This window comes from Phoca vitulina, unplaced genomic scaffold, assembly GCF_004348235.1.
Source record: "Phoca vitulina isolate PV1807 unplaced genomic scaffold, GSC_HSeal_1.0 scaffold13, whole genome shotgun sequence".
Classification (NCBI taxonomy): Eukaryota; Metazoa; Chordata; class Mammalia; order Carnivora; family Phocidae; genus Phoca; species Phoca vitulina.
Window position 1 is genome coordinate 21,965,159 of NW_022589716.1, and position 20,939 is coordinate 21,986,097.

General features: G+C 37.8%; 1 protein-coding gene across 10 annotated transcripts in view; it reads right to left on the reverse strand.

The window, feature by feature from the left end:
- MAGI1 (membrane associated guanylate kinase, WW and PDZ domain containing 1) overlaps positions 1–20,939 on the reverse strand; it is a 604,531-nt gene that overhangs the window by 83,230 nt on the left and 500,362 nt on the right. For 5 of the 10 annotated variants that reach the window (XM_032411708.1, XM_032411705.1, XM_032411702.1 and 2 more), the window contains exons 6-9: positions 13,547–13,629; positions 9,014–9,049; positions 3,590–3,647; positions 1,068–1,183 (exon numbers count right to left, since the gene is read on the reverse strand). In XM_032411708.1, coding sequence (XP_032267599.1) covers positions 1,068–1,183; positions 3,590–3,647; positions 9,014–9,049; positions 13,547–13,629 — 293 coding nt within the window. Of the gene's footprint in view, positions 1–1,067; positions 1,184–3,589; positions 3,648–9,013; positions 9,053–13,546; positions 13,630–20,939 lie in introns of all 10 variants that reach the window. The other 5 variants (XM_032411707.1, XM_032411704.1, XM_032411703.1 and 2 more) reach the window with 1 other exon arrangement.

The window sequence follows — 20,939 nt, forward strand, 5'->3', positions numbered from 1 at the left end:
ACTATATGAACAGCAAAGCCTAAAATATCCACTAGCTGGCCATTTACAGAAAAGATTTACCAATTTCTACTCTATGGTTTATATTTATTATATTTAATATTATAATAAGAAAAGTATTATATTTGATTTTCATGTATTTGCTATTTACACATTATATATTGAGGGGTTATTAAGCCTATCATTTTAAAAGGTTGCAATGAAAAACTAAAAAACTCTATTAATAAATAGATGACTGTTAATAATCAGATCTATTAACAAAAAGATGGCTAAATGAAGTGGAGAGATTCATAAAATGGAAAATTATGCAGCCCTTAAAAATTAGAGGGTAAATCTGTATTAACCAGCTTTGAACTATGTATAAGAAATAAACTTAAATGGGAAAATGAGGTCACAAAGCTAATACATACGTGTGTATATATATATATATGTGTGTGTGTGTGCATGCATACATATAAGTTATGATCTGATTTTTGTTAAAATATGCATTTATGTACAATCCTAGAGAGATTCTGCCCAAGTGTTTATCATTGAGAATGGGATGGGAGCCAGCAGGGGAGAACTTAATATTCTCCATTCTTGAACTGTCTGTATGTTTGTAAAGAGCATGAATTAACTTATAGTTTTTAAAAAGCGTTCCAAATTACCAGCTTTTTCTGATTCCTACATGTCACGTTCCTAAAATTAGAAGTTCGTTTCATACACACGAACTCCTCTGAAGGTGCTCAGAGCAGTTTGGATTTAGACACCAGGTGGTATTATAAACATGCTAGGGCAACAGAAAGTTCTCCAGTTTGGCAACAGCCTATTTCTACATTAAAGTGGAGTGGGGGGGTGGGGGTGGGGAGGCTTGGGATTGCACACCATCCCCCCTCCCCCCCCCAGCTGTCTGAGTTCTGGGCAGGGAGCTCCAGCAGAAGCTCTGTCATCCACCCCCCCTGCAGGACAGCAGGTCTGCCTGCCACAAGGCGGGAGGACGTGAACACAGAGGCCGGGTCTGACCACACGGGGGTGTCAGCGCCCAGGCTTTGCCCCAAGCTCCTCTGCCCACACATCCGGGGAAAGCCAACCTTCGGGCGGCAGCTGCTGCTGGGGCTGCTGCTGGGATTGCTGCCGCTGCTCAAGCTGCTTCTTCCGTTTGGCTTCTAGAACTGGGTTCTCATATTGTGTCTTCCTGTTGATGTGGCTGGAGCAGGAGACAGACAGTATTCGGTTAGGAAACATTTCCTCGCCCAAGCAAAATGCCAGTCTGGCCAAGGCCCTGGACTGGAACCGAGCAAAGCAGGTGGTCTGTGACGCTGACCATCCCGTGTCGACGTGTGCGGTCAGGATGAGGAAAAAGACATGAACACCTTCCACGTCCTGACTGCTTAGATGCTACCGGTTTTTCATGTATTTTATTTAAAAATCTTCAGGAAAGGCCAGGAGGTGTCCCACTTTTATTCACATTTTTCTGGTAAGGAAAGTAAATTTCTGAGCAGTTGACGACTCACCTAACGTAACACAGCTAGTGAACAAGAAAGAGGCATGTGAGCTCAGCTCTGCCCGCTTTCAAATCCCAGGATTTTAACCACTGACTTTTCCAAATGTCCCAGGAAGCACCCTACAGGGAGAGGTGCTTTAATTCAACAGAGAGTAGATTGTTAGAATGATAAAAAAAAAAATGAGATTAAAGGGAGATACAATGTTGTGTGTAACACACAATGCCAGAGTGCTATGTGACTTCCTACCGCAGTTCACAGGGGCAGAAGCACTCACCCGAAGTTCAAAGAAGGGCTCTACCAACATCTGTCAACTATTTTGATCAATTGACATGGAGCCAGGATTAAAAGTCTAAGCCTTAGGCAAAAAAACTCCAAATGCAGCAAACCTGAGCAAATGTGATGTGTTCAAAGTGACAGAGACCCAGATACTTCAGATGGCTCCAAAACTAATAAGGCCACGGCCAAACAAAAATGCACACACACACACACGTCCATATGAATACATGTACATACGTGGTTTTTTTGCCATGACCTTAGTGTATATACACATGTATTACACAAACATATACACACAAGCATACATACATTCTTTCTTTTTTCCACCAAAATCATACTTCATTAGAGGTTCGGGAACATACCTATTATGTGATTACAGTATTCAGAACTCAAAATATTTCTTAAAGACAGGCTTGTCAAATAGGGTGGAGAGACTAATTACCTTTCCTTCCTAGGACTGGTTGCTTATTTGCTAATTCTTGTAGGCAATTTCATGCTAAGAAACGGTCTGCCATAGCAGGCAGGTGGAGCTGCTAAGACACAGGGAGGAGGACCAGATATGAAGGTAACAACTCTCCCCTCAAACCAGGTCTCTTTATCCTATAAAGCTGTTACCGCCTCTTCCCTTTCTCTCTTGATGCACAAATCAGTTGAGGGAGAACTCCTAATGAACCCCGAATAGACAGAAACCCCACTAAACATCTGAAAGAAAGATGATCTGCAGGGCACACAATGGAATTTTATTTTCTGAGTATCAGAGAAGGAACGGAGCTTGCTTTTCTAAAGTCCCAAATCACCAAATCCTTCTTGTTAGGTCCAGCGGTAGCAATGTGAGTACTGGCCAATGACACTTGCTATATTAAGCTTATAATTTTTTATAATACGATGCTGAGCATTTTACAATTTCCATCATATGCTCTTATTGCCAGGGCATGATGCAGATGACTTTTCATTGCTAGCAGCATGAGGGATAGAAAGCTGGCTAGTTATCTTCATTGCACCAGGTAGGATTATGATGATAGAATATTTATATAGCATTTGTTTCTTTCAAAGGATTTTTTATTAGTTATTTCTCATCTTTCTTGAAGGAAGTGATACAGAGCATTTCTGCTTCAATGTCCAATCTCTCGGGTTTCTTTTCTTTCAGTATCATCCTAACAATAGATGGTTCTAATGAATGGACAAAGTGTGTGGCCAGTGCTAGAATAAGGTACATACTATGGAGGTCATGAGGAAGGCTTAAGAGTCTTAAAAATGGAAAGCAGGAGCTATGTAGATGGTCCTCAGGCAAGGGAGAGGCAAAGAAGCATACAAGGTCTTGCAGCTTGGGCCAGTTCTGAATTACCTTCTTAATCCTGGTGACATTTCATACATTACTATGTGTCTGGCCATTTTAGAAAGTCTGAATGAATAAGTAATTACTGAAAAGTTCAGACCTGGGTGGGGCAAAAAGTAGGCAAACAGGTTCTTCTTCAGAAGATAACACCTACTCATCTGGTTTGCTTTTCTTATTCATTCATTCATTCATTCATTCAACTAATACTTAGTGAGTAGCTGCCATATGCCAGGACTGTGTTGGGTCCTGGTAAAACAGTGGTAAACAAAAGACACAGATCTTGCCCTCATGAATTTTAGAATATAATTTACTGTCTTCAGATTTGCTGAATATTTTCTCATTCACTAATATATGCATATATATTTTCATTATAAAATTATTATGTTGTTGTTATTAGTATCAGTTTGGACCGTATAATGATGACAAACTCTGATCAGCATAAATGTACCTAATTATAGAGGAGTATAAACTAAAATAGAGATTAATAGGCACTTACTCTACATAGTAGATACCATAGACAGGGTCTTCAATCTTTTCCCAACCAGCAGGCAGTTCTGAAAAATAAAAGAACATTTAGAGCAAGAAGAGCATATTCTTTAAGAGCTTAAGGATTTTCAACAACTGAGTGAAGCAAAAAGAGAAAGACTCATAAAAATGCCCTAAGTCCAATGAAAACTGTGTATCCTAACAACAACAAACTAGAAGGCAGTCTTATATTTATCAGTGTATTTTTCTACATGAGGAACAATTCTTTACTGATATTTTGCACAAGCTAATAAAACTTAATAAAATGTAGTCCCAGAAGCCTTTGTTCTGAATCAACTATTAAATTAGATTTTAATGGAAATATAGTTAAAATTTGCCTTGAATGCCTAGTTTATACCTTATACATTTACAATTCTCCCATTGTATTTCTAGATTACCTTACCACACAAACAAAAATGGATGAAAATTAATGTTTCTTTTCATTTTCAATACAATAGTGCTGTTTTTGCTCTCCCTGGAATAAAATAAAATTTGCATCTTATTTCCTCCTTGTTTCTAATTAAAATGCTGCCAAGTAAGTAAAAGATGGAGTTGGGCTTTCAAATTGCAGGCATCTATCACTTAGGTGCTATATTCAAACAGACCCACCTTCGCCAGCACTTTGCTTGCGAAAGCAGAAACATAGGTCCTGCCCTCTGAGAACTCACTAGTTAAGGGGGAAGATTTTATTCCTTTCTCGTGGTCATGTAAAATGGCATTGCGGGATTTCCGTGCCTTGCTGAAAACTCACCCGTGCTCTCCTGGACTTAACTTCGTAAGGTTTCCTACAAAGGCTGGAACTTTATTAACTAGCTAATAGTGACTTCTGCCACAGCAAGAATCTATTATGAAAAAGCCCATTGCACCAGATAATTTGACTTGGTGAAAGAAGCAACCAGGTTGTGTTTTGTGTCACTAAGCAATTCTTTCAAGCAGAGGAGCAATTACTCAACTTAATTTCAAAGCCACTCGGATATATACACGGTTGCGGCAAGCTTGTATGATGCCCTACTCCAAAGTGAATCATTCTTCCTAGAAGTCGGCTATTAAGACCAACATGAACAGAATATTACAAACACTTGAAATATCACTTATTTTGAAATACTAGATTCTTTTTTTTTTTTTTTTTTTAACTCAAGGACTCCTATGGTCACTATTTCCAAAGAATGACTCTGTCATCAAGGCATAAGCTTACATATGCCACAAACTGTCCCACACTGAAACAGAGTCACGCGCATGCACGCAAACACACACCGCTAATTACTCAAAGTTTATGTTTTGCTCAGATTTGGCTGCATATCAAGAGACATTAATTTCATGGTTTTTGCTCCACATGTTATCTATTTGCAAACAAAGAGACAGGTTTTCCCCGTTTTCTTCTCATTTCTTTTAAACACTTAGCAGGTTTTAAAGAAATCTTTGAATTCCAGGAGACATGAGCTACTAAAATGCAAGACAGGTCCAATTTGCAGATGTTGATACAACTTGGCATTTTTATCCACCAAGCCATACGAACTGATGCAAATCAAATGCCTGAGAAATGGTTTCCCCTTACAAAGCTGGAAATTACCATTTAAATGAAAATGAACCAGGAAAATATTTCCAAGGAGTTGAGAAATCGAATATTAAAAAAATGCAAATTGGGGCACGGTCCACATGTTTGTTCAGGCAGGGGGCAGGAGTGGGTAAATGTGAGGGGCCCGCTCTATGTTTCACTGAACCAGATCTTTTCCAAAATTTGCAACCTTGAATATTTGGCCTAGCTTTAGATAAAACGGGAAATATTAAGAATTTAATTCATTTGTACACTTACAATGAGCACCAGTGATATACAGAATTGCTGAATCACTATATTGTACACCTGAAACTAATAGAATACTGTATGTTAACTCATTCAATTATTAATTTGTCAACATTTAGAGAGGGTCTATTGTCTGCTTGAGGGTGTGGTTGGCACCCAGAACACAAAGATAATTACAAGTGCACAACTAAGCAGACAATTCAAACACTATACAGTTAGTGCTTTGATGGAGGTCTGAAGAGGGTACAAAAAAAGAAGCCACCTCTGACCTTGACAACCTCCTGTTGTCTAGTCAAAACCTTTATACTCTAGGGTTGAGAAATGCGGCAGATCAATGGCTATTCCTGGACACTTGCAAATTTACACACATCTTCTGGAACGGATTAGCGAACTCCAGAAATTTTCCAGTTTTCCAAGCTAAAACTCATTTTCAGTTGAAAAGATAGATTTCTCACTTCCAATGTGGTGATTAACTTAATAATAGGAATTAGTCTCCTAATGCTTAAAATAGAAATGGGTCATCGATTTAAAAAAGGAAGATGTTTGTCCTCGAATTTGTCTTCCGGTTCTAAAAAACTGAGAATGACAGAAAATGCCAAAGCCCAGAAAAGAATGACTACATTTTTCTTTTTTTTTTCTAAAACCTCTGCTGTCGCCTGAAGGGTCAGCCCCTACGTCTAACAACTGCTGGACATCAGACCAGAATACACTACCTGTCACAGCTATTTTAGGCAGCTAAGACCCTTTCCGGGTTGTCCAGACTGGGGACTGAACCTTCGCTCTACCACTTCATAGATCTGATATTAGACTAGTTACTGAGTATCTTGCAACTACATCTTTCACTGGGATTTACTTCAAGGGTCAACTATGGATTACCTGAGGATGCCTATAAGACATTTTGCACAGCACCTGGCATGTAGGCTCAACAAACGGCCATGTTCTAAGAAAGCAGGAAAGGAACAGAACAGATTTATATGGCCTGCTTGCTAGCTAGCCCTGCCTTTAAGAATCTCATCCTGTACTATTTGTTACCACAGAAGCAAATATGAAGCAGTCACATGTGCTACGTTCTTTTCATAAGAGATATGTCAGCACATAGATTGAAAGTCATGTTCACAATCACAGATAGATTTCAAAACTGTGACTTAGCCTTGGTGGGGAGGGAACCTCATTTTCCTTGTCTCTACCTCTCCGAGTTGGTGTTAGCACCTAAATACCCTATAATTCCGAAAGGGAGTACTTTTCAATTCTGGGAAGATGTCTGCAGAGCATGTGATCAATTCTGCAAACCAAAAGTGCATAATGCAGCTACTGACCCAGCTCAAACAACAGAGTTCAGAAATGACAACTCTATAATCAAATGATCTGTGTCCAACACCTAAGCCAACCGCCCCCACCTCTCAGACAGGGTTTCCTTGTCACATCTGGAATCTCATGTTCTCTGAAAACCTGACAGTTGCTATTGTTTGAAATTAGGACCCTCTTATTAAGAAAATGGGCAGTAAGCTTGTCGATAAAATCTGGAATGAATGCAAGAGAAAACTGTGTGTGTGTGTGTGTGTGTACACACTACTCTTTACACAGTGGATATGTGCAGGCAAAAATCAAGAGTCCTGTCTCTACCCACAAGGACACATTTGGGTCATTTCCACATACACATTCTTCTCCTGACCCATATTAAAGGCAAAAAGTACCACAAAGAGTATTAAGAAGTCCAACAAGATGGAATTAGTTATTAAATAATAAAGCTACTAGAAACAACAATATATACTGATCACAGGGACAAATATTAAGACACATTTTCATTAAGTTTCCTCACAAACAGTGTGGGAGCTCCTCTTTCAGCCTCTCTTGACAGGTAAGGAAAGGAAAGCTAAGAGAAGTTGAGTGACTTGCCCAAGTCACAAAGCCAGTAAACATGGGAGAATGGACAAGAAGCAAGGCAGCCTGATTTGCCCCCAGAGACAGTTCTGCTATGTCACCAAACCAACTCTCAGGATTACCACTATGACCATGAGAAATGATATATGTAGTCATTAACGCTTATTTTTTTCAATCTTCAACAGCATAGGAAAGTTCCCACAATATTATAGTTACAAGGGGAAAAATACAGAAAATTCTTTCTTAAAAATGTCAACATTTATACTTCCATAGAAGCAAATATGCCTCTGTGCACAGCTGTATTATCTCTACCAGCCATCCACAGATAGCAGTGGGTATCAATCACCTAGCAAGAGCGATTTAAATTGGTTCAGCAAATGATTAAGGCACTCATCGTGTGTCTCAAAAACTAGCTGTCTTTTTCTATTCCTTTAATATTACCAATTAATTTTTTTGATAAAACAAATTTCAAATTGTTCTAGATCACAGGGTGAATCTCAAGTCCTTCTTACCACAATGACAAGGACAACTTATTAAATATCTTTTAAAAATAAGCTCCATGCAACAGTTATCGATCAATGTCAGCATATCTATCAGTTACAACAGGATATGTTCCCAACATTAAGAAAAACAGAGCTAAATTCCATTATATCATAACTCCAGTCAACCATGATTGATTATTATATAACAAACACAAACAAAATCACATTAAAACAGTAATCTGTATTATTAAGTATTTATGTTTTTAGTTCTTAAGGCAATAACAAAAACGTTAGGCTGATTCAATAATCTCAGGACAGTTCTTTTCATATTGATGTTAAACAATCTTCTATCTCAAAAATACATGATGGTCAATGTTCAATAAGCCAAGGCTTTTATGTGCAATTTAGCTTGAAAACCTGGGCTTTCCAATCTATCCTTCAGTAGATGCATCAGATGGAATGCAAACTAATTTTAATATTGTTCAAAGCTGAACATAAAACTCAGCGTAGAACATAATTCAATATATTCCAACAGCAAAGACAAAAGCATTTGGCATTATCTGCAAATGTAAATTATTTCTAACTGCAACAGCTAGACTAGTCGAGACTTGATTTACATGGATACACACACTCTAAGGAAAATGTCACATAGAAGCTCAGTGTCTGGTTCTCAAGCCATTCACTACATCTACAAAGTCACCACGTGGCTCGTGACTTAATAACCCAAGACTAAGACTTATTAACTATTCAGTTGATCAGGAGAATCACTGTATTGCTATCACTCCTACAAAGATCCTTAATGCGTTTGGTGGGTTTTTAGTTTTGTTTTGCTTTGCTTTTCTGCATGGCCCATGGAGATAACCACCCGCACCAAACAAAGAAATGAGGCGGAGGTAGGTCATACCAGAGATGAAGGTACACAGCAAGCATCTACCCTCTCAAGGCTCTTCTTAATCCTCAGTTCACAAGACTACCTAGCACCAGTTTGCTAACTCTCATTCTAGTCTTGATGCACTCAGACATTTTCTTCGTAGACACAACTTTTTACAACTCTGCATGATGCCTGCAAGTCAGACATTAGGGTTGTAAGATTGACCTTTCATGGATAAGCTGGAATGAAAATCATCATTGAAGAAGTGCAAACTAAAGAAACTGAAGGAATAAGCAATTCGCTGGAGACAAAAAGCATTCAGGGCAAGTCATGCAGCGGCAGCAGGCTGGGAGGGTTTACCTAGTTCACTGTCCAGCTCCTCGGTGTGGACCCCTTCTTCTCCAAAGGAATAGCGGGAATGAGACAGAAAAGAGAGAAAGAAAAATTCAGACACCAACACCAAGAAAGAAAACTCCCCTCAGAAAAACAGCAGCAACACATGACTCCGTTTTGTCCTTACCTGCATTGTGGCCTATCTCACTGGCTTGGCTAGTAAACCGGAGACCTCAGTGTAAACCACAAAACGGTAAGAGCTGATATTGGCAACATAATTATATGGCTCATTTCCTTGCGTGTCAGAATGGGGTTTGATTGGTGGTAGAAGATGACAAATACCTTCGCGGTTTCAATGTTCTTAAAGTGGGAAGTCACTTATTACAGACCTTATTTCGGGCAAACAAAGCTGTTACACCTTTCAATATTAGACCTTTTAATCCTGCAATAATCCTCTAATCAGTGAGGCAATTATACTCACAATTAAAGCATTACTTAACTTAGAAGTAATACTGCTGCCTGAAAAATGGAAGGTGAGGTCAAATTGAGAATGCAGATCGTAAAATGCACTACACTTAACAGCGTCTTACAGAGGGAGTTAGAGAGGAATTATGTCAGGATGTTGCACGTTGGGAAAGCAGGCTTGAAGGCTGCCCTGAAATGAGTATGGGAAGGCATCGTTTAGTTTGTATAGGATTTCTAAGTCAAACAGCTCAGAAATATTAGAATGAAAATGTTCTCAATAAGTCAGGGGGCAAAACCAGTCAAGATCCTTTCCATGCTCGACCTCCTCCTGCTCTAAGTAAAACGCTGTAGGATAACTGAGAACACAGAACAGCACACAACAAATCATTTCACGCATAAAGTCTCTCCAGCTACAGAGCAAGTGGCTGTTCCCCGTGTACTGTAGGTTCCACAAACACGGGAATAAAACCGTTTTCACTACTGCAAAATGCTCAGTGCCCAGGAGTTTTTGGTACATGGCAAGTACTAAATATTTCAAAATGGACGGATGGATGAACGGATGTCTCCGTTACTGACTTCAGTAATCAACATGGCGCCATGCGCCTTGTACGGCCTTGACTTTGAAGTGACTCAGTTGTCAACGATAAGTTCTGGTGCTGGCATTGTGTCTGAAAAATGGAATCTTATTTACATAAAATCTTTCAAGAAAATGCCCATTTAAATATTATCTAATAATGTCTTTGGGGGTGCGTTCGTTCATTTCTCTGATAAGCATTTAATGAGAGAGACCTACCATGGGCCAGTCACTGTGCAAAGGGACAGATCAAATATCCTTTTGGAGGAGGAGACAAATCCCAAACTCCCATAAATAAAACTAAAGTTAAAACTGTGATTATTTCTCTAAGGTAACACACATCACAGAGTGACCTACTCATATCTGGGGGCAAGGTCAAGGAAACAGTCCCTGAGCTATAACCTAAAGGGTATGAACAATTTAACAAAAAGACCTACAGTGATGAATGACTGAAATTTGAGCTTTCTGACAGCAGGACATTTTGACTGTTGTGTTCATTGATACATCTGAAGTTCTTAGGACACACTTGAAATATAGAAGGCAATCAATAACTGTTTGTGAAGTGTAAGAATATTCTGAGAGAGAACTAGTAGGGATGAAGGGCAGAGCGGAGAGGAATAAGAGTGAGAAAAGCCAGAGGTCAAACCACTTAGGGCTTGGGGACCAGCTATGGGGAGGGCTGAGTATTTATGGTGCAGAGAACCAGTGAATAGGGCTTGAGGGGGTGGTCCATGATAACACAATCACACTGACATTTTAAAAGACTGCTCTGGGTACAGTGTAAGGAGAGTGGGAAAGAGTCTGGGTGAGAGATGAGTGTGGCCTGAACTAGGATGCTAAAGGTGGTAAAGAAAATAGTGAATGGATTCCAGAGATATCTGGGAGGCAAAGTAAATTCAAAGGGTAGATGGGTTGAAATGAATGTCAAGAGAAGTAGTAGGTCAAGGGGGACTGTTAGGTATGCATGAATTTTACCCTCGACCGAGATAGGGAACACTTACAGAGGACCAGGTTTGGGGGGGGGGGGGGAAGAGATCAATAGTTGGGTTTTAAGCAGACTAGTTTGAAGTCTCTTTCAGACAAAGAGCATTATCAACCAGGCAGATTCAAATATTGGCCTGGAGCTCAGAGGCAAGGTGAAAGGCTTCTAATTCAACTCGATACACAGAAACAACAAAAGGAGTTATACACTGAGGATCAAAATCCCAAACCAGTTCATCACTTTTTTGAGTTAGGAAACAATATATAAAATTTTTACAATAAGTGTGATGCTGTATTGTTACATTCCATGTGTGTATGACTTCCAGAGAACAGAAAGAAATACAGGAGGAATACTGTGACCAACAACGTTATTCTTCTTTGTGTCACAACATAAACAACACAAGGCAGATTTGTGTTAACAGGCAACAGAAAATGCAGGTGTGGGAACTGATAAATGACCGAGTGGTAACATCTGGTTATATATTTATACTGTGTGTATACAGGCACACAGACATGCATATAATTTCTACTAGAAAAAGGTTCTGTGAATCCTAATGTTGAAGGGATAATTCATAAACTAATGGTATTTGGTATGAATACATACTTGTTCCAGATAATATCATTAACACCAATGACAAGAATTCTAAGAATTAAAAATAACAGTTGACCCTTAAACAACACAGGGGTTTAAAAAACAAAAAAACAAAAAAACACAGGGGTTAGGGGGCATTGACTCTCTGCAGTTAACAATCTGTGTGTAACTTTTGACTTCCCCAAAACTTAACTACAAATAGCCTACTGTTGAAAACCTTACCAATAATATATTCGATTAACACTTCTTTTGTACATTCTAAGTATTATATACTATATTCTTACAATAATACTTAATCTTTTCTTAATATTTTTGGTACTTCAAAGCTGTAAGATTCATTTGCAGGTTTTTCAAATTGTCAGAAATCTCCAAAACTTTTTCTAATATATTTATGGAAAAAAATCCACACAAAAATGGACCAGTGAGGTCCAAACCTATGTTGTTCAAGGGTCAACTGTACTAGATTTGGTCACAAAATAATTCAGCCATTCTACTCAACACTTCTACTCCATTAAGTTTCTCTTGGTAAAAGCTATTGGAGTCTTCTATCATCTATAAACTATATTAACAGTCATTTTTGTATGTTCCCAGTATAATTATAAAGGAGGTCGACACTGAAGCTCTCCTATGGTAATAAGATGTCGAAAATGCCTTCACAATCATCAAGCATCAAATAAAGATTAAATTTTGGTCTCTGAAATTTTACGGTTGAGTGTATTTTATATTCTGATTTTTGAAAATTGGTCACTTTTATATTATATATGAAACATAATATTTGAATAATCTGGACAGTTCCTTATCCCCGAAGCATGCAAATAATGAAGCTGACCACACACGTTCCATTCCTTCTTCAGGAACGGGACTAAGCAACCAAAATAAAATGAGCATCTCAGTCATGCCTCCTTAGTCAGAAGGATTTGTATTTCCATTTGCAGTCACTCTATAGCTAAATATGAACACCCAATTTTATGCTCATTTCATGGTATCTGCAATCCGTGTAGAGCAGAAGGATCTAGGAGTACAAGGTTTTGGCAGTATTACACTTTACTGGCTTACATTTTCAGACAAACCTCAAGTTTATATATATACAACAATTCTGCACCATAGGACAAATTAATAAAGTTTCATTATCTTATAGTAAAATACGTACTCCATAATTATACCACTAATTTAAATGCCAGAGATGAGTAATGAGTAGCAAAACAAGTCATTTCCCTTTTAATTCATCCATGTCAAAAAAATAATTCTGGTAGAACTTGGGATAGACTGGTGTACTGAAAAGGCACACATTTGTTCTAATTTTTTTTTTTCCATTTTGGAAAAGTAATTAGAAATCCCAAAACTTTGAAATAAACTTTTCAAAATAGTAACTCTTATAGCCAATTGATTCTTTTTCGAGATTAACAGGCAGAGTCAGGCTAAGGGTAACACCTCATCTAAGAAAGATCTTAGATGAATGTACTTTTCAGATAATGAGGATAGATCCTAAGAAGTCAAGATCTGCTTTCCCTTTGTCAAGTTATGAACACGTAGAATTTAAGAAAAGCTCTTGATTTTTTCCTTTAAGACTTTTATAATATAGGATTAGGATCCAATAGGTAAGTAACCAGAGCAACTTTGGTTTCTATATTCCTAGAGATTTTCTTGAGTTTTCTCCAAGGTCCTGAAGGCAGAGGTTGTATCTTCATTGAAATAGTCTGTCTTAAAGTTCTGTTTCTAATGGAGATACTAGCATGCATCTGCCTTTATGTATAAACAAACTGTTCTTTTCAAACAAGTCTGATTCCCCTACTGCTTTTGGAAACTACAGGTCACTTTCTAGAAATTGGATGACCTTTTAAAAACTCACTTGTTAAAACCTGGTTGACCTTGCTATATAACTCCTTAAAACTTGCACATGTGAATAAGCCCCCAGCTCACTTGAACCAAGACCTTCCTAGCCCCTTACCATCATCTTCACACTCTTCCAGAGGCTTCTGCTGCTTGTTCAGGCACCGAGGGTCTAACCAAGATGTTGTCTTTGTGTTATGGCTGAAATCAAGAAACAAAAACAAGAAATACATTTGAAAAGGAAAAAAAAAAGCAAAAACCTCAATGACAAAAAGAATTACACGATCTTGAACATTTCCCCTCAACCAGAGCAAAGCTACTTTCCAACAGCAAACCCAACCCAGAAGAGAGCCCAAGTTTGGAATCTGAAAAGGCTTGGGAATGGCCTTAGGTAGACTTTTTACTTATCTAAGGTATAATCATTCCATTATGGAAAGCTTAACATGTGATACCAGTTTTATTTTTGAAAAATGAGTTCCAAATGATACCCCTTGTCCATACTGTCTCCCCTTGTCTAGACTTATTTTAGTCTTCACTTTTGCAGAAGAGCAAACTCCAATTTGCTTTAAATTTGCCTCTGACTTAAACCTTGGATGCTGGAATTCACAAAGAAGGCTGCTATTTCACTCATTATATTACATAAAATTTCCCCTGACATTGTGAAACTACCTCAGTTCATGCAATTGGCTCACAGCGGCTAATACCTTTCATTAATCACAGCATCCTGAATTTTGTTGCACACAAAGTGAAGGCAACCCGGAATTACCTACCATAAACAGAACCTGGGCCAAAAAAAAACCCCACAAAGCTTGAAGAAGCTAAACATGTCTGCCTTCTGGAGGGCACAGCCCGACTCCAGATGAAGTGTTTCAACAGACAATGAGCGAGGCCTTGAAGGTCTGAGAGTGTACAGTAATATTCCCGATTACCGCCTTGCAACCATGTTAGAAGCGTCATGAGAATGTCTGGAGGAACTGCCCGGAAGCAGCTGAGGACCCCGGGACAAAGTTCTGCATGAGCTCCTGGGCCACACTATGGCAAGCTCAATGGGAGGGGCAACGAACCACAAGGCCAGCAGTTCACGCTGCAAACCAGAAATGAAAACAAGAAATGAAAAAAACTTTTGGGGGGAAACTGAGGTAGTAACTTCAATTGTTTTTGAAAGTCTGCAGTTTAGGTTGTAAATGCTGAAAAACATTGCCACAGTTATTTGAGATCCAAGTCTTATTAATTGTTGAAAAAACTTAAGGCTTAAGTGAAAAACAATGCAAATGTATATACAAATCATCTCAACTGTATGAAAAGGAAAAGAAAACAAATGAAAGGTAATATAGTAACAACTGTCATCACTTACAACTACCAGAATCCATTCTTTTATACGTATGTTACAATTTACCAATCCTTAAGATAACCCTATGAAGGAACTATTAATAAGTATTAATACATTTTGCAGATGAGAAAAATGAGGACAGAGGTGAGAAAATTGGTACAAGGTTACTGTGTGTTGATACCTAGCAGCACTGGCAACAAACTCAGGGAGTCCAACACTAGAACCCATGGTCTGTGCTATTCCTACACCAGCAAGATAGTAAAAATGGCCATTGCTGGGAGGGAAGATTATTTGTGATTTTTTAAAAAACACTTTTGTATTTTGAGATAATTATAGATTCACATGTATTTATAAGAAAGAACATAGAGTGATCCCACATGCCCTTTACCCAGATTCCCCCAATGGGAACATCTTACAAAACTAAAGTAAAATGTCACAACTGGGATATCGATCTCCAGACAGTTAAGATAGAAAACATTTCTATCATAACAAGGATTCTTCCTCTTGTTACCCTTTTACAGCCACACTTGGTTTTCTTCGAGTCTCTGCCCCCTCAAACACCTTTTAAATCACTGGCAACCACTAATCTATGTTCTCCATTTCCATGGTTTTGTCATTGCAAAAATGTCCCATGAAATCATACGTATGTACTCTTTGGGGATTGCTATTTTTCATTCAGCTAATTCTCATCAAGGTTGTCACATATATTGATAATTAATTCCTTCTTTGCTGAGTAGTATTCCATGGCATTTGGAAATGGCATGGAAAACTGGTATTTCCAGTTTTGGGCTCTTTGGAATAAATCTACTATAAACATTCATGTCCAGGCTTTTGTGTGAATGTTAAGTGTTCGCTTCTCTGGCCAAATGTGCAATTGCTGGGTCATATGGTAGTTGCATGTTTAGTTTTATAGGAAACTCCCCAACTGTTTTCTAGAATGTCATACAATTTTACATACCCACCAGCAATGTATGAGTGATCTAGTTTCTCTTCATCTTTGCCATCATTTATTGTTATTAACTATTTTTTTATTTGAGCCATCCTAATAGGCATGTAATGATATCTTTGTGATTTTAATTTGCATTTCCCCAATGGCTAATGAGGGTGAACATTTTTTCATGTGCTTATTTGCCATCTGTACATCCTCTTCAGTGAAACGTCTGTGGTTCATTTTCTAATTGAATTTTTTTAATGTTACTGTTGAGTTTTAAGAGCTCTTTATATACTCTAGATATCAATCCATTTTCAGATACGGGGTTTGCAAATACTTTCTCCCAGTCTGTAGTTTGCCTTTTCATCCTCTTATCAGGGTCTTTTCTGAAGCAAATGTTTTTCATTTTGATGACATCGTATTTATCAATGATTCCTTTTTTTTTTTTAAGACTTTATTTATTTGACAGAGACAGAGACAGGGAGAGAGGGAACACAAGCAGGGGGAGTGGGGGAGGGAGAAGCAGGCTTCCTGCTGAGCAGGAGCCCAAGGCGGGGCTGGATCCTAGGACCCTGGGATCATGACCTGAACCGAAGGCAGACGCTTAACAACTGAGCCACTTAGGCACCCCTCAATGATTCCTTTTAGGGTTCATGTTTTGTCTTCTTCTTTCTTTATTTTTATTAACATATAATGTATTATTTGTTTCAGGGGTACAGGTCTGTGATTCATCAGTCTTACACAATTCACAGCACTCACCATAGTACATACCCTCCCCTATGTCCATCACCCAGCCACCCCAGCCCTCCCACCCCCCTCCACTCCAGCAACCCTCAGTTTGTTTACCGAGATTAAGAGTCTCTTACGGTTTGTCTCCCTCTCCGGTTTCATCTTGCTTCATTTTTCCCCTTCCCCTATTATCTGTCTTGTTTCTCAAATTCCTCATATCAGTAAGATCATATGAACAGACATTTCTGAAAAGAAGACATCCAAATGGCCAACAGACACGTGAAAAAGTGCTCAACATCACTCGGCATCCGGGAAATACAAATCAAAACCTCAGTGAGATATCACCTCACACCAGTCAGAATGGCTAAAATTAACAAGTCAGGGAATGACAGATGTCGGCGGGGATGCGGAGAAAGGGGAACCCTCCGACACTGTTGGTGGGAATGCAAGCTGGTGCAGCCAGGCTGGAAAACAGTATGGAGGTTCCTCAAAAAGTTGAAAATAGAGCTACCATACGACCCAGCAATTGCACTACTGGGTATTTACCCCAAAGATACGAATGTAGTGATCCAAAGGGGCACCTGCACTCCAATGTTTATAGCAGCAATGTCCATAATAGCCAAACTATGGAGACTAGAGGGTATTATACTAAGTGAAATAAGTCAATCAGGGTTCATGTTTTTGATGTCAAGTCTAAGAACTAACTCCTTGTCTAGTCCTAGAGCCCCCCCAAATTTTTTTCCCCAAAATGTTTAATTGCCTTGTGTTTTACACTTAAGTCTGTGATGATCTATTCTGAGTTAATTTTTTGAATGAGGTGTGAGGTTGACGTTGAGGTTAATTTATTTACTTCTGGCTAAAACACTTAATCTAATACCACTTCCGTGAAAAGGCTATCTTCCCTGCATTGAATTGCTTTGGCATCTTTGTTGAAAATCACTTGGATGTATTTGTGGATCTGTTTCTGGGTTTCATTGATGTATGTGCCCATTTCTTCACCAATACCACCCAGCCATTGTTACTGTGGCTCTATAATAAGTCTTGATATCTGGTAGACTGATTACTCTAGCTTTATTTTTCTCTTTCAAAACTGTTCTAGGGGCACCTGGGTGGCTCAGTTGGTTAAGTGTCTGACTCTTGATCTCAGCTCAGGTCTTGATCTCAGGGTTGTAGGTTAAAACAAACAAACAAACAAACAAACAAACAAACAAAAAACTTTTCCAGCTATTCTAGTTCTATTGCCTTTCTATATAAATTTTAAAATAAACTTGTCTATATTAACAAAAAACCTCACTGAGATTTTGACAGGATTTGCATTTAACCTGTATATCCATTTTGGGAGAGCTGACATCTTTACTATACAATTGTGTCTTTCAATCCATGAATAGGGGACATCTCTCCATTTGTTTAGACCTTCTTTGATTTCTTTCATCAATATTTCGCAGTTTGTAGCATATAACATCCTGTATATATTTTGTTAGATTTACATGTAACTGGTGTTTTTCTGGAAGTAAATGTGAATTATATTTTATTTTGAAATTTGTTGTCTACATGTTCATATAGATATACATGCATGCTTATATCTTGTGATCTTGCTGAACTCACTTATTCTAGAACTTTTTTTGTACATATTTTGTAATTTTGTACATTTCTTGTGTACATTCATGTAATCTGCATTGAGGGATAGTTTTATTCCTTCTTTTTCAATATGTAGGTCTTTTATTTCTCTTTCCTGATTTATTATCCTGGCTAGAACTTCCAGGATCATGTTGATTAAGAGAGGTGGGAACTGAGGTGGCTCTTCAGTTCATTAAGCAACCGACTCTTGGTTTCAGCTCAGGTCATGATCTCAGGGTTGTGAGATTGAGCTCTGTGTGGGGCTCCAAGCTCATTGAGGAGTCTGATTGTCTCGCTCCCTCTGTTCTTCCCCCCACACACTCTTGCCAATAAATAAGTGAAATCTTAAAAAAAAAAAAAAAAAGAAAAAAGAGTGGTGAGAGCGAACATCCTTGACTTGTCCCTAATCTTGCAGGGAAAGTATTTTTTTTTTTTTTTTTTTTTGTCTTTTACCACTAAGTATAATGTTAGCTGTACATTTTTGGTAGATATTATCAAGTCAAGAAAATTCCCCTCTGTTCTTATTTTTCTGAGAATTTTTATCATGAATGAGTGCTGAATTGTGTCAAACACTGCATTGATGAATACGATCATGTGATGTTTTTTCTTTAGTATCTTAATATGGTAGATTATATTTACGAATTTTTCACATATTGAACCAATCTTATATCCCCAGGATAATTCCCACTTGGTCATGGTGTATAATTCTTTTTCTTTTCTTTTTTTTTTTTAAAGATTTTTATTTATTTACTTATTTACTTATTTATTTAGAGAGAGAGAGAGTACGTGGCAGTGGGGGAAGGCAGAGGGAAGGAACCTCCAGCAGACTCCAAGATGAGCATGGAATCCAATGCAGGGCTCGATCCCAGGACCCCGAGATCATGACCTGGGCCAAAACCAAAAGTCAGACACTCAACTTACTGAGCAACCCAGGCATCCAACTCTGTAGTTTTCTTTTTTCTTAGACTGTCCTTGTTTTTTTGGTAACAAGGTAACAATAGCTGCATAAACATAATTGCTAAGTGTTCCTCTACTTCTATTTTCAGAAGGAGACTGTATAGAAATATAATTCTTCGAGCAGTTCTCCAGTGAAACCATCTGGGCCTGGAGATTTCTTTTTCACGAGTTTTTAAATGACAAATTCATTTTCCTTAATAGTTATAGAGTTAGTTAAATTACCTATTCCATATTGGAGGAGTTGTGGTAGTTCATGCTTCTCACGAAATTGGTCCATTTTATCTAAGTTGTCAAATTTATGTGTATAGATTTGTTGGCAGCACTCTCTGATTACCTTTAATGTCTTTAGGGTCTGTGGTGATTCCCTGTTTAATTCCTAATGCTGGTAATTTGTGTCTTCTCTAATTTTTTTTCTTTGTCAGTTTTGCCTTGTTATTGTTCACTGAACAGCAGACCTTCAACTTCAATCTATTTGAGTATAACAGATTTACTTATACTTTTATTTATTTTATAGTTTAATTGGCCTTTTTGTTTTTCTTTTTTAGTGGTACATAAAACTGTGGTAAATCTTAACAGAGAATATTGATAATAGAGCCAAAGTGCAGCATTTTAAAAATTGACTATTACTCGTTAAAAAATTATTATTATCTTAGATTTTTTAGAATGCTTACAACTGTATATTTTTCCATTTTTAGTCAAGGTTATTTATTAAATGTTTAACTTTAATAATATGTATTATATATGTATATATATATACACATAAGTATATATAAGTTTTATAATTTTGAAAGACTTTTCATATCCATGTAGAGTAATACCCCCTTATCCACAGGGGCTAAGTTCCAAGACCTCCAGGGGATGCCTGAAACTGTATATTGGACTGAATCCTACATATACCATGTCTTTTCCTATACATACATACCTATGATGAAGTTTAATTTATAAATTAGGCACAGTAATAGACTAACAATAACTAAAAGAAAACAATTATAACAATAAATGATAAGAAAAATTATATGAATGTGTCCTTTCTCTCTCTCAAAATGCCTTAGTGCATCTACTCACCCTTCTTGTAATGGCGTGAAGTGATAAAATGTCTATGTGGTGAGATGAAGCGAGGTGACTGACATAAGCACTGTGATGTAGCATTAGGCTACTACTGATCTGACAATATGTCAGGAGAAGCATCTGTTTCCAGAACACAGTGACCACGAGTAACTAAAACCATGGAAAGCGAGACTGCAGATAAGGGTGGGGGTGGGGGTGGTGGTTTCCATATTCTCAAATTTTAATCCATGTACTTGCACCATGTTTAAAAAAAACAACAAAAACAACAAAAACAACAACAACAAAAACTTAAAATGGATCAGAGACCTAAGTGTAAAATGTAAACTATAAAACTTCTAAAACAAAAATAGCAGAAAATGACAGCTTTATAACTTTGATTTAAGCAAAAATTTCTCAGCCAGCACACTAAAAGCACAGCCCACAAAAGAAAAACACTGATAAATCAGACTTCTTCAAAATTAAGAACTCTGGAAGACACAGTCAAGACAATGAAAAGAAAATTCAGGCTTGGGGAAAATGTTCACAAACCAAAAAAATGATACAGGAACTGTATCCAAAATGTATGAAGAACTCTGAAAACACAACCAAAAACAAAACAAAACAAAAAACAAATCAAAAAAACCGTGCCACCCAATTAAGAAAAAATAAGCAGAGGATTTACCTCTTCTTAATGGCTCAATATATTCTTTATATACTATGCCATTATATATACACCAAAATGTAGTGTCCCACTATTTATAGGGAAATTATCCTTATGCTTCTTCAAGCTCCTCAGACTCAATGATTAGGATGCTATGCTAATTGTTTTTCTGGACAAAGGTGGTTAAATTGTATAAAAGAATACCATGAGCCCGCGACCAGTCCTTCTAGAAGTAATTT